We start from the raw sequence: 16908 nt of genomic DNA, 5'->3' as shown, positions 1-16908 counted from the left end.
ACTTCTTAAAGGAATGTTTATTCAAGTTACGCCGCTTTTTTCTCCGTCAACAAGGGTAACGATTTCAAATGTACCGCCGTTTATTCCAAATGAGCTATTGGAGCGCGAGTTATTGCGCTTTGGGAAGTTTGCAAGTTCCATTAAGGTTGTCCCGTTGGGTTGCAAACACCCGGCGTTGAAACAGGTTATGTCTTTTCGGCGACAGGTGTTTATGTTTTTGGACTCACCGGAGCAGACTTTGGAGTTAGCGTTTAAAGTCAAGTATGACAATAAATTATATATGGCTTATGCTAGTACGGGTAGTCAACGGTGTTTTGAGTGTGGGGATGTTGGTCATAAGCGACATGCTTGCCCGAAAAGGGAGAAGGCAGAGGGAGGGGCGCAGGTGGTCCTCGTAACGCCTGGGCCCACTAATGTAGGGAGAGGTGGGCCGACAGCGGTAGAGCAGCCACAAGCACCTGCTGCTGAGGAACAAGTTATCCATGTTGAGGACAAGGAGTTGCAACTTGTGTTAGAGGGAAATGTTATGCAGCAGAAACATTTTGTTGTAGAAAGCAAGGATAGATCTGAAGAGCCAGTTCCTCAGACTGGTGATGAGGTGCCCAGTACGAGTGCTGGGGTACAGGAGGGGGTTCATATGGAGCTAGTCTCCCAGGTAGTGGAGGAGATGCCCACTATGAGTAACGGGGTACAGGAGGGGATTCATGTGGAGCTAGACTCCCAGGTAGTGGAGGAGATGCCCACTACTAGTAATAGGGTACAGGTGGGGCTAGTCTCCCAGGTAGTGGAGGAGATGCCCACTACTAGTAATAGGGTTCAGGTGGGGCTAGTCTCCCAGGTAGTGGAGGAGATGCCCACTACTAGTAATAGGGTTCAGGTGGGGCTAGTCTCTCAGGTAGTGGAGGAGATGCCCACTACGACTAATAGGGTTCAGGTGGGGCTAGTCTCCCAGGTAGTGGAGGAGATGCCCACTACTAGTAATAGGGTTCAGGTGGGGCTAGTCTCCCAGGTAGTGGAGGAGATGCCCACTATTAGTAATGGGGTTCAGGTAGAGCTAGTCTCCCAGGTAGTGGAGGAGATGCCCACTACTAGTAATAGGGTTCAGGTAGAGCTAGTCTCCCAGGTAGTAGAGGAGATGCCCACTACTAGTAATAGGGTTCAGGTGGGGATAGTCTCCCAGGTAGTGGAGGAGATGCCTGGTACGAGTGATGGGCTGCAAGTGGGGAGTGATGAAAGGGATGTGTTAGAAGTGAGTCAGGGGTCTGTGGCCTCAGTTGAGGAGGAGCAGGATATGGATATCTCTATTGGTATGATAGCAGCTGGTGACGACTCAATTTATGATCTAGAGGAGGTAAATAGGTTTTTGGATCAGACTTTTGGGAAATCTGTCAAATTGGCAGAATATTTTGATGTTGATAAGTTTGTGAGGTCAGCTGTGATGTTACAGAAGACGGTGGGGTTAGACCAGTTAAGTGAGAAGAAGCGGTTTCGCTTGAGGAAATTTGTTACTGCTGTTACAGCAGCAAAAGGTGCTGGGAAACGTGGTCAGGGTAAGAGAAAATTTAAACAATGATGTTGATCATGCTTCATAGGGTGTCTTCTTTTTTCTCTTTGGTTTCTCTGTGGTTTCTTCTGCTTTTCCTTTCTCTTTTCTATATGGAGGTACTAAGGGTAGGTTCTCTCAATATTAATGGTGGAAGGGACAGGAATAAGAGGGCTTGGGTATTAGAAATAATAAAACAGAAAAGGCTTAATGTAGTTTTTCTACAGGAGACACATAGTGATGAGGAAAATAAGGTTGACTGGGGTATGTGGTGGGAGGGGCAGCATATACTCAGTCATGGTACTAATTTCAGTGCTGGGGTGGCAATCTTGTTTTCTTCAGGCTTAGGGGTGACTGTGGTATCTACAACAGAGATTGTCAAGGGACGGGTTTTATTGGTCAAGGCGGAGGTTATGGGGTTTTTGTTTGTTTTTTTGAATGTTTATGCTCCTAATGAGGGTACAGAGCGTATTGCTGTATTTGATCAAATAAAGGAAACTTTAAGACAGTGTGACCAAGAGGGTTGTATGGTTTTAGGGGGGGACTGGAACTGTACAGTGGATTTTACTGTTGATCGCACCGCTGAAGAACCTCACCTGCGGTCAGCCACTTGCCTGTCTGGTCTACTAACTGAGTTTGAGCTTGGAGAGTCAGGAATGCAAAAGTTAGGCAGTACACATGGCTAAAAATCAATGAAGGTCGTGTCAGTGCTGCAAGGTTAGACAGGTTGTATATATCTGATCACTACTGTAGTAGGGTTGGAAGATGTGACATTACTCCTGTGGGTTTCTCTGATCACCATTTTGTTACTGTTGATATTCATTTGTCCTGTCCACGAAGGTCATCACCTTACTGGTATTTTAATGTTAAATTGTTACATGATGTCATGTTTTGTGAAAGGTTTTTGTTGTTTTGGGAAAAATGGAGGGTTACAAAAGGACATTTTGAGTCCTTGAGACAATGGTGGGAGGTTGGGAAGGCCCAAATACGATTATTTTGTCAACAGTATACTGCTCTGTCTCGAATTGAAGTCAAAGAGACTATCAAGGCCCTTGAACAGGACATCAAATTTATTGAATTGAAGCTGCTCACTCAGAATGACCCTGGATTAGTCATGAATTTACAGGACAAGAGACATGAACTGAGATTGTTTCTGCATGAAAGAGTGAAGGGTGCCTTGATTAGGTCTCGTTTCGCTTCCCTCAAGGATATGGATGCTCCTAGCGCTTTCTTTTTTAACCTAGGACAGTCGACACTGCAACGTAAACAGATGGTCTGCCTTCGTCTCCCTGATGGGAAGGTGACCACAGATGACAGTGAAATGCGTCAACATGCAGTGGATTTCTACTCTGCCCTCTATAAGGCGGAGGATTGTGACTCTCTGTGTACTGAACAGTTGCTACACGGTCTTCCTCAATTGGGACCTGAGCAGAGAGTCGCATTGGACTCTGACATTACACTGCAAGAGCTGTCCACAGCAGTTATGCAGCTCTCAACAGGCCGAGCCCCTGGCATTGATGGTTTACCATCTGAGTTTTATAAGCACTTTTGGGGGTCTATTGGGGAGGATTTTTATGAAGTGGTGTGTGAATCTTTTAATGAGGGTTCTCTTCCTGTATCCTGTCAACGTGCGGTGCTTTCATTATTGCCAAAAAAGGGGGATTTGGCTCTCATATAAAATTGGAGACCTGTTGCGTTGCTGTGCGCAGAATATAAAATTGTTTCTAAATGTCTCTCAAACAGGTTGAAAGAGTATTTGGGATTGTTGGTCCACAAGGACCAGTCTTACTGTGTACCTGATCGCTCTATTGTTGACAATTTGTTTCTGATAAGAGATGTTTTAGACATTTGTAAACTGTCTGATGTAAATGTGGGTTTACTTTCGTTGGATCAGGAGAAGGCTTTTGACCGTGTGGACCACCAGTACTTGTTTAAAACAATGAAAGCCTTTGGGTTTGGTGATGTTTTTTTGTCGTGGATGAATTTACTGTATGCTGGGGCCTCGTGTATGGTGAAGGTGGGGGGTGGTTTGAGCTGCCCAATCCCTGTCCAAAGGGGCATCAGGCAGGGATGCCCAATTTCAGGGCAGTTATACAGTCTGGCGATTGAACCAATGCTTTGTTTTTTAAGAGCGAGGCTTACTGGTTTCTCTGTGCCAGGTGTAATGAAGGGTCCCACGATAGCACTGTCTGCGTATGCAGATGACGTGACAGTTTTTATTACAGGGGCTGAGGATGTTAAAGTTCTCTCAAATGCTCTAAAGGTGTATGAGGGGGCCTCCTCAGCTAGAGTCAATTGGGGAAAGAGTGAAGCGCTGTGGGCAGGTCAGCTTCAGATAGGGTCCACTCCACGGTTACCAGGGGGGCTTCAGTGGGGCAGAGATGGGATGAAGACTTTGGGGGTTTATCTAGGCTCTGATGTCTATCAGAAAAAGAACTGGGAGGGTGTAGTGGAGAAAGTGTGTGCCAGACTGTCAAGATGGAAATGGGTGCTGCCTCAGCTGTCTTATAGGGGAAGGGTACTGGTAGCTAATAATCTTGCTGCCTCTACCCTGTGGCACAGACTAATGATTTTACAGCCACCAAAGGGTCTGATTCAAGAGCTTCAGAGGACCCTTGTCAATTTCTTCTGGTCTGGACAACACTGGATTAAAGCTGCAGCCCTGTACCTGCCACTACACGAGGGTGGGCAAGGCTTGGTGGATATTTCCTCTAGGATCATGGCTTTCCGGCTTCATGCAGCCCAGAGGCTGTTGTACAGAGACGGTTCTAGCTGGGTCGACACAGCCTATATATTGATGAGGAGAGTTGGCTGTTTGGGCTTAGATAAGCACCTTTTCCTCTTAAAACTGGAGGGGGGTGATTTGCCTGGCCTGACTCCATTTTATGAGTCTGTTATGCAGGCTTGGAGAGTTTTTGTGAAGTCTCGTAAGGCCAGCACGCCACCAGGGATGTGGCTTTTTGAAGAGCCTCTTTTTCACAACACTGCCATCCAGTCCCGTGTTCTGGGTTCAGCTAGCCTACGTTCATGCCTGTTAGGCATGGGGTGTACTAAACTGGGTCATCTGATGCGGAACAGGAATAGATCGTTGGAGGAGCTGGGAGAAAGAGCGGGGATCCGATCATCTCGCCTACTGAGGAAGGTCGTCGATGAAGTCTGTGACTCCCTGCCAGTGCTTCATCTGCAGTATGTGACTGACATTTCCAATTGTGATCGGTGGAAGGAGGGTCTGGATTATGTGTTCCCTACACTGATTGTTAGTGCTGCAGCGGGGGCATTCGTGGAGGACATGGGGATGCTGCTTTCCTTCGATACCCCGGAGCTGGGGGAGTTCAAGGAGGTGGGAAAGAAGGCCATGTACAGAGTATGTGTAAAGGTGTCCCATGCATCTTCCCTGGAAGGGGTCAAATCGACGAGGTGGGCGGATGTGCTTGGTCCAGGTGCCTCTCCAAAAGGCTGTTGGCGATCACTGTACAAACTGCCTATTGATAAGAGGACAGCTGACCTCCAATGGAGGATAATACATGGAGCTATAGCCACTGACATGCATCTGGTACACCTGGACCCTACTGTTGGGGAGGGGTGTCCATTTTGTGCTGAGTCTGAAACTCTGGCACATCTGTTTTTACAGTGTCCCAGGTTGGTCGGGATGATTGACCTGATCACAAATTGGTTCTCAACGTTGGGAGAGGTTTTTTCTTCTCAACTGTATATATTTGGGCCAAAGTACAGGTTCAGTCGAAAGGGTGTAGTTGTGCTGCTTAATTTTGTGTTAGGGGCAGCAAAATTAGCGATATGGAAGACCCGAAAGAACAGTATTCGGGGACAGGGGTCTGTTGATGTGGTGGGAATGCTGGAGGGAATGTTGGCAGCGAGACTGAGGGTTGAGTTTGCATATTATAAACTGGTCAACAATATTGATCTGTTTATGAGTATATGGGGTATTCAGAGGCTGTTGTGTATAGTTACTGTGGAGGAGGAATTGGAGTTGTGTTTTTAATTGATGTGTAACTGTGTTTTTTTTTGTATGAGTATTTATTGTATGGTGGGCTCCCAGACCCAATAAAGATTATTTAAAACTCTAAACTCTCTCTCTCTCTCTCTCTCTCTCTCTCGCTCTCTCACATGAACTTCTACCTTTTCTGTCTCTCTCTCTCTCGCTCTCTCTCGCTCTCTCTCTCGCCCTCTCACATGAACTTCTGCCTTTTCTGTCTCTCTATCTATCTCTCACTCACTCTCTCGCTCTCTCTCTCTCTCCAGTGGGTGAAGCCAGAAACCTGATCCCCATGGACCCTAACGGTCTGTCTGACCCCTACGTGAAGCTCAAGCTCATCCCTGACCCCAAGAACGAGACCAAACAGAAGACCAGGACCATACGCTCCTCACTCAACCCCACCTGGAATGAGTCGTTCAGCTTGTGAGTGTATGGGTGTGTGTCTTTGAGTGCACCGTGTGTGTTCATGGCATGTGTGCCTGTGTGTTTACATTCCCACTCTGTGTCCCCCCAGTAAGCTGAAGGTAATGGATAAGGACCGTCGTCTGTCTATAGAGGTGTGGGACTGGGACCGCACCACCAGGAACGACTTCATGGGCTCAATGTCGTTCGGTGTGTCTGAACTCATCAAGTCCCCCGCCTGCGGCTGGTTAGTGATCCTTCACACACACACACACACACACACACACACACACACACACACACACACACACACACACACACATATACACACACACACATATACACACACACACATATGCACACACACACTTACTCACACACTCTATGCACACACACACACACACACACACACACACACACACACACACACACACACACACACACACACCACACACACACACACACACACACACAGAACTAGTGTTCTTGTTCATTCATCCTTTACTCATATAGGTAGCTGGAAGATTTCCAGTCCGATCCAATGGCTGATACTATTTTATAATATGAAATAGATCCATACTGTTTTCAAATACAAAAACACACTCAGTGAAATACAGCCTGTTGGACAGTGCCAGCTCCATTCAGACAGACAGACAGCATCCCTCTGGGCTCTAATGCATAGACCAGTTGTTGTTGGGATTTTTGTCCGGCTGCTGTGACAAGTCTGGATAAACACTCTCTTTTAATGTTAGCATACTTCCGTCAGTTAGCCTGATTGAACCCTGACTCACAGCTAAGTGCTCAGCGTGTCCTTAGCCTTGTTTGCTAGAAGCTGGGGAGAAGATCCAGGACTGGGAAGGAGACTAGTGCTTCCTGGAAAGACCTGGGCCCACTACTGCTTAATGCTTGGCATCGGCAGGCATCACTGTAGACGATGATGGTGGTGATGATGATGTGTGTGTTTGGCAGACATTTTAAAGAGGTGTCTCTGTGAGTGTATACAGATGGTCCCTGATGCTTAGTAATGAGGTGTGGTGTGTGTGTGTGTGTGTGTGTGTGTGTGTGTGTGTGTGTGTGTGTGTGTGTGTGTGTGTGTGTGTGTGTGTGTGTGTGTGTGTGTGTGTGTGTGTGTGTGTGTGTGTGTGTGTGTGTGTGTGTGTGTGTGTGTGTGTGTGTGTGTCTGCCAGTGGGGAAATGTGCCAGAATGGGTACACATCAGAGAAGCCAACTGTAAACAGAGATATCCATTCTGCTGGCATTGCAGTATCAAGGCTAGACTTACTATAAACACATTATACATATCAATACAGAGCACTGCCAGATGCAAAACCACTATTGAGTATCACTGATGCTTAAATGTGTGGTTGGTCCCGGTCCAGTATAGTGAAGTCAACAAAGGTCATTTTTTAAATTGGTTAAACTGATTGATTGATTGACAGATTCTGACAGTGCTGCTGTGGTCCACTCTGCAGGTACAAGATGCTGTGCCAGGAGGAAGGGGAGTACTACAACGTTCCCATCCCTGAGATCGACGACGTCAACATGGAGCTCAGGCATAAGTTTGAGGTGAGGAGAAGAGGATCATGGGATTTGTAGTCCATCGACTACCCACTGGGAAAGACAGAGAGTGTGTGCGTGTGAAATTATAGGTTTGACATATTTCTTTATTAGATCTCTGGATGGAATAATTATTGGTTACTGTCACATTGTTGAATAACAATCTTGCCTCCCACCAAGCAGTCTTTTCACTGTCACACACACACACACACACACACACACACACACACACACACACACACACACACACACACACACACACACACACACACACACACACACACACACACCCCCCTCACTCACTCACTCACTCACTCACACAAACACACAAACCCACTCATAAATACTTAAACACTCTCCCTTAACAAATTGATTATTTCCTGATTCCAGAGCTCTCTGAGATACAGCCATCATGGTGATGTTGTCTGTCCTCTCTCTCCTCTTTACTGTGTGATTGAATATTACTCTCTCCTCTTTAGCTGTGTGATTGAATATTACTCTCTCCTCTTTAGCTGTGTGATTGAATATTACTCTCTCCTCTTTAGCTGTGTGATTAAATATTACTCTCTTCTCTTTAGCTGTGTGATTGAATATTACTCTCTCCTCTTTAGCTGTGTGATTGAATATTACTCTCTCCTCTTTACTGGGTGATTAAATATTACTCTCTCCTCTTTACTGGGTGATTAAATATTACTCTCTCCTCTTTAGCTGTGTGATTAAATATTACTCTCTCCTCTTTAGCTGTGTGATTGAATATTACTCTCTTCTCTTTAGCTGTGTGATTGAATATTACTCTCTTCTCTTTAGCTGTGTGATTAAATATTACTCTCTCCTCTTTAGCTGTGTGATTAAATATTACTCTCTTCTCTTTAGCTGTGTGATTGAATATTACTCTCTCCTCTTTAGCTGTGTGATTGAATATTACTCTCTCCTCTTTACTGGGTGATTAAATATTACTCTCTCCTCTTTACTGGGTGATTAAATATTACTCTCTCCTCTTTAGCTGTGTGATTGAATATTACTCTCTCCTCTTTAGCTGTGTGATTAAATATTACTCTCTCCTCTTTAGCTGTGTGATTGAATATTACTCTCTCCTCTTTAGCTGTGTGATTAAATATTACTCTCTCCTCTTTAGCTGTGTGATTAAATATTACTCTCTCCTCTTTAGCTGTGTGATTGAATATTACTCTCTCCTCTTTAGCTGTGTGATTGAATATTACTCTCTTCTCTTTAGCTGTGTGATTGAATATTACTCTCTCTTTAGCTGTGTGATTAAATATTACTCTCTCCTCTTTAGCTGTGTGATTGAATATTACTCTCTCCTCTTTAGCTATGTGATTAAATATTACTCTCTCCTCTTTGGCTGTGTGATTGAATATTACTCTCTCCTCTTTAGCTGTGTGATTGAATATTACTCTCTTCTCTTTAGCTGTGTGATTGAATATTACTCTCTCTTTAGCTGTGTGATTAAATATTACTCTCTCCTCTTTAGCTGTGTGATTGAATACTACTCTCTCTTCTTTAGCTATGTGATTAAATATTACTCTCTCCTCTTTAGCTGTGTGATTAAATATTACTCTCTCCTCTTTAGCTGTGTGATTAAATATTACTCTCTCCTCTTTAGCTGTGTGATTGAATATTACTTGGAATGGATGCTCTCAGAGTACTACTAGCCTTTTTCTATTTTCCTCTCCTCTTTCACATTTCTCTTTTTCTATCTATTTTCCTCTGTCTCTTAATCCATACAAACTACTGACACAGTATCACGGAGCAAAACCATATGACCTCCTATCCTCGCGTCGTCTCCTGTCCTGAAACAAAGTCTCCTGAGACCTACATGTAGTTGGGTTGTTTGAATTCTCACATTTTCAACAGCCTCCACATCCCTCCGAGGCCAGGGTTTTCACAAGTCTGGGTGTGTTGCCTCGGAAACCAGAACATCATCCTCAGGAAGAGAGAGAGATAGAGATGAGAGAGAGAGAGAGAGAGAGAGAGAGAGAGAGAGAGAGAGAGAGAGAGAGAGAGAGAGAGAGAGAGAGAGAGAGAGAGAGAGAGAGAGAGATGCCTCTACAGGTGTATAGTACCATTAGAATGTAACTACTGTAGCTCTTAAGCATGGTGTCCGTTGCATATTGTGAGAGATGGTTTGACCTTCTCTGTATGTGCTGATAATGCCATCCTTTATTAAAAATAAGCTGTTAATAATCATGGATATCGAAGCGCTTTAAAGGGGTGGTGGGGACTTACATCGCTGGCCTTACTACCACTGTAGCTTCTCTTTCCTGTCTCTTCTAGGCCTGCCAATTAAACCACTACCTCAAGGTAGCGATTCTGCCCCTCCACCTCTCCTTTAAACATCCCTCCTTTTCCCACCCTTCTCTATCAGCTCTGCAGTCTCCTCCTGTCTTCTTCCATTGATGTCTCACACCTCTCCTCTGATGGTTTGAGTAGCGCTCAGCTTCTTCAAACGTGATTTACTAACAAAGATGCTGAGTTTGTACAGGTCAGGTCATGTGGTCAGGAACAATTCCAGGCCTTACCTGTTAGGTGTCTGCTACGCAAGAGACATTCTCACCTTTTCACTATTACATCACACATTGTACACACACACACACATACACACACACAGACACACACATAAACACACACACACAAACACACAAACAGTGTTGATGTTAGTAAATCTGTGGACCACACAGACCTCTGGAGGGGTCCTCATCCTCACCATCTCAGGCTCAGCAATGCACTGTCATTGCCCAGGAGAGCAACACTACTGCTCCTCATTGGCTAAGACTGACAATAACCCCTCCTTATTGGCCAGTAGTGTGGTCCGCAGCCCGCCTTCTATTAGTCCATCACAAGCCTAGACTATAGAAGGCTAATAAGTGGTTAAGCATGTGGGCATGTGTATAGTGATGTACTGTCCAGTACATGCATGCCTTGGTGTGTGCACACACTCTCCTCCACAAGGTGGCGACATTGGATTGGATTCAATTGTATAGATTTGTGTATGTGTGTATGTGTTTATGCGCGTGTGTGTGTGTGTGTGAGTGTGTGTGTGTGTGTGTGTGTGTGTGTGTGTGTGTGTGTGTGTGTGTGTGTGTGTGTGTGTGTGTGTGTGTGTGTGTGTGTGTGTTGTGTGTGTGTGTGTGTGTGTGTGTGTGTGTGTGTGTGTGTGTGTGTGTGTGTGTGTGTGTGTGTGTGTGGGTGTGTGTGTGTGTGTGTGTGTTTAATATCGGCAGGACTATATTGGGCGAGATGTGAACTTCTGACTTGGGCTGTCAAACTCACTGCTGGTGAACAAGAGATTTAAACTCTATGGTCAAATGCTCTCACAACATCTATTGTATGTTTCACATTGTCTAACTTCTCATCTACGTTAAGCTTTTTTTGTTGTACAAACTGAACTTCAGATTCCAACACATCACTTATAACCAACATTAGAAACCATTTAAATCATAATATCAGCTAACATAAAACTGTAGTAACATATTAAGTACTGTAGTAAGTACTAAAAGTGCCTTTTTAATGCTTTCCATACAGAAAAAAAGGAAACATTGCACCTTGTGTTTTAACTGCCATTCTGATATTGACCACTAGAGCTAGCTGCTCTTTTTCATACCAATAGCCACTAGACTGAAAACCAATAACACTACCTAACACTACCAACCCATTTAGTCAACATTAATGTCAACACACCTACCTATAATCTCCCTGTAGGTCTAACATGATGACGTTCTGAAGGTCATGGCTGTTGTTGGTGGTGTGTCGGTGCAGTAAAGGGCAGGTCCCTATGCTCTGCTTGCATTAGTCTCTCCTGTCTATAGAATGGTTTAGCATCTGTCTCTGAGCAATCATACATCAGTCAGCCCACCTTTATTCACCACGTCCACTGAGATCTCCCAGTCTCTCTCTGCATCCTGCTACAGAAGCTGGGTCAACCATCATAAGAGCTACTTGAAAATGAATGCTCTGTGCATCTTCCAAAGTCACCAGCGACTTTATTATACAATTTTGAACAATTTTTATTAAATGTTTTATTTTATTTCACCTTTATTTAACCAGGTAGGCCAGTTGAGAACAAGTTCTCATTTACAACTGCGACCTGGCCAAGATAAAGCAAAGCAGTGTGACACAAACAACAACACAGAGTTACACATGGAATAAACAAACATACAGTCAATAACACAATAGAAAAAAAGTCTATATACAATGTGTGCAAATGAGGTAAGATAAGGGAGGTAAGGCAATAAATAGGCCATAGTGGCGAAATAATTACTATTTAGCAATTAAACACTGGAATGGTAGATGTGCAGGAGATGAATGTGCAAGTAGAGATACTGGTGTGCAAAGGAGCAAAAATAAATAACAGTATGGGGATGAGGTAGTTGGATGGGCTATTTACAGATGGGCTATGTACAGGTGCAGTGATCTGTGAGCTGCTCTGACAGCTGGTGCTTAAAGTTAGTGACGGAGATATAAGTCTCCAGCTTCAGTGATTTTTGCAATTCGTTCCAGTCATTGGCAGCAGAGAACTGGAAGGAAAGGCGGCCAAAGGAGGAATTGGCTTTGGGGATGGCCAGTGAAATATACCTTCTGGAGAGCGTGCTACGGGTGGGTGCTGCTATGGTGACCAGTGAGCTGAGATAAGGCGGGACTTTACCTAGCAAAGCCTTATAGATGACCTGGAGCCAGTGTGTTTGGCGACGAATATGAAGTGAGGGCCAGTCAACGAGAGCATACAGGTCGCAGTGGTGGGTAGTATATGGGGCTTTGGTGACAAAACGGATGGCTCTGTGATAGACTGCATCCAATTTGCTGAGTAGAGTGTTGGAGGCTATTTTGTAAATGACATTGCTGAAGTCAAGGATCGGTAGGATAGTCAGTTTTACGAGGGTGTGTTTGGCAGCATGAGTGAAGGATGCTTTGTTGCGAAATAGGAAGCCGATTCTAGATTTAATTTTGGATTGGAGATGCTTAATGTGAGTCTGGAAGGAGAGTTTACAGTCTAACCAGACACCTAGGTATTTGAAGCTTTCCACATATTCTAAGTCAGAGCCGTCCAGAGTAGTGATGCTGGACGGGCGGGCAGGTGCTGGTAGCGATCGTTTGAAGAGCATGCATTTAGTTTTACTAGCATTTAAGAGCAGTTGGAGGCCACGGAAGGAGAGTTGTATGGTATTGAAGCTTGTTTGGAGGTTAGTTAACACAGTGTCCAAAGAAGGGCCAGAATTATTCAGAATGGTGTCGTCTGCGTAGAGGTGGATCAGAGATTCCCCAGCAGCAAGTGCGACATCATTGATGTATACAGAGAAAAGAGTCGGCCCGAGAATTGAACCCTGTGGCACCCCCATAGAGACTGCCAGAGGTCCAGACAACAGGCCCTCCGATTTGACACACTGAACTCTGTCTGAGAAGTAGTTGGTGAACCAGGCGAGGCAATCATTTGAGAAACCAAGGCTGTTGAGTCTGCCGATAAGAATGTGGTGATTGACAGAGTCGAAAGCCTTAGCCAGGTCGATGAATACGGCTGCACAGTAATGTCTCTTATCGATAGAGGTTATGATATCATTTAGGACATTGACAGTGGATCAGGTGCACCCATGACCAGCTCGGAAACCAGATTGCATAGTGGAGAAGGTGTGGTGGGATTCGAAATGGTCGGTGATCTGTTTGTTAACTTGGCTTTCGAAGACCTTGGAATGGCAGGGTAGGATAGATATAGGTCTGTAGCAGTTTGGGTCTAGAGTGTCTCCCCCTTTGAAGAGGGGGATGACCGTGGCAGCTTTCCAATCTTTGGGGATCTCAGACGATACGAAAGAGACGTTGAACAGGCTAGTAATAGGGGTTGCAACAGATTGTCTAGCCCTGCTGATTTGTAGGGGTCCAGATGTTGACCAGGGTATGGGTGGCCAGGTGGAAAGCATGGCCAGCCGTAGAAAAATGCTTATTGAAATTCTCAATTATGTGGATTTATCGGTGGTGACAGTGTTTCCTAGCCTCAGTGCAGTGGGCAGCTGGGAGGAGGTGCTCTTATTCTCCATGGACTTTACAGTGTCCCAGAACTTTTTGGAGTTTGTGCTGCAGGATGCAAATTTCTGTTTGAAAAAGCTAGCCTTTGCTTTCCTAACTGCCTGTGTATATTGGTTCCTACCTTCCCTGAAAAGTTGCATATCGCGGGGGCTATTCAATGCTAATGCAGTACACCACAGAATGTTTTTGTGCTGTTCAAGGGCAGTCACGTCTGGAGTGAACCAAGGGCTATATCTGTTCTTGGTCCTACATTTTTTGAATGGGGCATGCTTATTTAAGGTTGTGAGGAAAGCACTTTTAAAGAATAACCAGGCATCTTCTACTGACGGAATGAGGTCACTATCCTTCCAGGATACCCAGGCCAGGTTGATTAGAATGGCCTGCTCGCTGAAGTGTTTCAGGGAGCATTTGACAGCGATGAGGGGTGGTCGTTTGACCGCAGACCCATTACGGACGCAAGCAATGAGGCAGTGATCGCTGAGGTCCTGGTTGAAGACAGCAGAGGTGTATTTGGGGGGCAGGTTGGTTAGGATGATATCTAAGAGTGTGCCTGTGTTTACAGAGTTAGGGTTGTACCTGGTTGGTTCATTGATAATTTGTGTGAGATTGAGGGCATCAAGCTTAGATTGCAGCATGGCCGGGGTGTGAAGCATGTCCCTGTTCAGGTCACCTAACAGCATGAGCTCTGAAAATCGATGGGGGGGCAATTAATTCACATATGGTGTCCAGGGCACAGCTGGGGGCAGAAGGTGGTCTGTAGCAAACGGCAACGGTTGGCCTTCACCAGAGTGTCAAGAGTCTTTCCCTAGTGTCCATAGAGAAATTTAGACAAATTAAAAAGACCTAGTTATCGAAAAGACAAAGTCAACTGGTCCTTTAAACATTGCAGTTCATTTTCTCAAATCATGTTTGTATTTTCATCAGGTGTGCATTCATCACCAGAATCATAATAGAATCAGGACCATGATAGTGAGTCTGATCCAAGGCTTCAGTGCTTTCTGAAATGCGGTCATAGACAGGTAGTTGGCCTGGCAACAGTTGTCTCTCTGCTGGGTGTTAGTTTCCTTTTTCTCTTGTTATCTGAAAGAAACAGACAGCGGTTGGAGCTGCAATGGTGGCTGGCGGGTTCTAACTGCCCTCTGTGTTGGGGACATGGCATTCCAATCATTATCACAAAGGGGCACAGAGGCACCCCTACTGACCCGCACCCACGCCTCACAATGATGCCCAATACTACTCTGGATAACTGTCAATCAAAGGGCAACAAATATATATTTTTTATGCTCCAATCAGTCAATATGAAACATCAAAACATCAGAATTGTTCTGTTATTACAACTTTTGGTTATCAAATCTTTGTTGCCTTGGTGCTTCTGCATTCATTTTCTGAATTAGTTTGTGTTGTTTGGGATATAAATTGGTTCTGAAGCTCTATAGGAACTTGTTATTACCACCTCCCTACCAGCTATGAAGTAGCTTCATCGTGGGTCCATTCTGAAGCCTTGAAAATAAGCCTATCGTCAAAGCATAACCCCACTAGAGCATGGTAGCAGTCTATTACCATGGCATCTATCCCAGTGTTAAAGCAGACAGATGAGTGGGAATAGTGTTTGTGACTCTGAGGAATATTACCTGACTCCACAACAGCTGTTATGGAACTCCTACAAGTCCCAGAGCACCAGACTATACTTTCTGACTGACTCTCTGTCAGTCTCATAGGCAGGAGACACTTAAAGGGGCAATCTGCTATTTAAACAACACAAAAGTGGACACCCCGCCACTTTTTTAGGTAAACACCTGAGGGATGGGGTTAGAGAAATGTATGGACAGAGCTATGGATGCAAGAACTGACCATCCAGGTGATCAAAATTATAGTTTTAACTATTTTGAAGCTATACAGTGTTTGTTTACAATTAAATTGTTTATAAACAATGGAGTAAAACAATCTTATATTTTGGGTTCTGATGACAGTTGAACTAAGCTCATGAGGCATTTCTAAGTTATATTCTTGACGAATCAATGGATATATATCATGGATGTAGCAATCGCAGATTGCCCCTTTAATGCTTGGTCTCAACTCTGTCCCACACCAATAGACACTGGATGAATTCAGCCGAGCACTGGGTTGCATTTGATGCTGTCAGAATCAGAAGAATAGGATTTCATCATGATGGTTGTGTGAAAGAAAGAATCTGCATGCATCCCAAATGGCCACCTGTTCCCTTTATAGTGCACTACTTTAGACTAGAGGCCTATGGGTGCCATTTAGGACACGTCCTCTCCCTTAAGGACAGATAATTTACTTGGCAAGCTGCATCAAGCACCTCATGACATTTTTGTTATTTTGTTTGTTGGATGTTGAGTCATGTCTGTGGAGCATGTAGTATGATTTGTAATATGTGGGGTTAATCAAATGTGGTGTAACAAGTGTGTGTGTGTGTGTGTTTGTGCGCGTGCGTGCGTGTGTGTGTGTGTGTGTGTGTGTGTGCGCGCGTGCGCGTGCGTGCGTGCGTGCGTGCGTGCGTGTGTGTGTGTGTGTGTGTGTGTGTGTGGTGTGTGTGTGTGTGTGTGTGTGGTGTGCGTGCGTACCTGCGTGTGTGTGTTTTACATCGTAGAAAGCCAAGTTGGGCCACGGGAAGAAGGTGATCACGCCAGCGGACCACAGACGGTTCAGCTCAGACCGAACCATGCCCGGAATGGACCGTGTCCGACTCAGTGACTTCAACTTTCTGGCTCTGCTGGGGAAGGGCAGCTTTGGCAAGGTAAGAGAAGGGGCTGGGAATGTAACATGTGAGTAGTTGAATTCATTTGAGGTTGAGGCATCAAGCTGGATCAGCAGAACCAATGGCAGGAATCATTTTTGACATATTCGGTAGACTACTTTTGAGGTGTGAAAACATCTGACAAACTTTGATTTTTGGAATGTAATGTCCCTTTCAGGTTAGGGTTAGGGCTAGTGGTTGAAATCCCATGTTTGGAGAGAAAGCACCTTTAACCCCAGGTGTCCCTGTGTAGGTGATGCTGGCAGAGATGAAGTCCACAGAGGAGCTGTACGCCATCAAGATCCTGAAGAAGGACGTGGTGATCCAGGATGATGATGTGGAGTGTACCATGGTGGAGAAGAGAGTCCTGGCCCAGAGAGACAAACCACCGTTCCTCACTGCACTCCACTCCTGCTTTCAGACTGTGGTAGGTACTGTACACACACACACACACACACACAGGGGATTCCCAGTGGGACTAAGGGGTTCAGGGGTCATCCTGCAGCTGAATAATAGAGGAGGCCTCAGTGTGTTCTCATCACTCTTTCATGAACCTTTCACTGAGAAGAAACAGACAGAGCCCTTGACTACGGCATCTACACACACTCCTTTAGAGCA

At 45.0% G+C, this 16908-nt stretch overlaps 1 protein-coding gene across 1 annotated transcript in view; it reads left to right on the top strand.

The window, feature by feature from the left end:
- The window catches only part of LOC106606719 (protein kinase C alpha type), a 237178-nt gene that overhangs the window by 193017 nt on the left and 27253 nt on the right, over positions 1-16908 (top strand). Inside the window, exons 6-10 of the mRNA XM_045715506.2 lie at positions 5804-5960; positions 6052-6186; positions 7412-7505; positions 16144-16290; positions 16544-16717. Of these exons, the coding sequence (XP_045571462.1) occupies positions 5804-5960; positions 6052-6186; positions 7412-7505; positions 16144-16290; positions 16544-16717 (707 nt within the window). The remainder of the gene's footprint in view (positions 1-5803; positions 5961-6051; positions 6187-7411; positions 7506-16143; positions 16291-16543; positions 16718-16908) is intronic.

The sequence above is a fragment of the Salmo salar genome, chromosome 03, assembly GCF_965601325.2.
Source record: "Salmo salar chromosome 03, fSalSal1, whole genome shotgun sequence".
NCBI lineage: Eukaryota > Metazoa > Chordata > Actinopteri > Salmoniformes > Salmonidae > Salmo > Salmo salar.
Note: the sequence above shows the minus strand (reverse complement) of the source record. Positions and strands in the feature narration are given on the sequence as shown.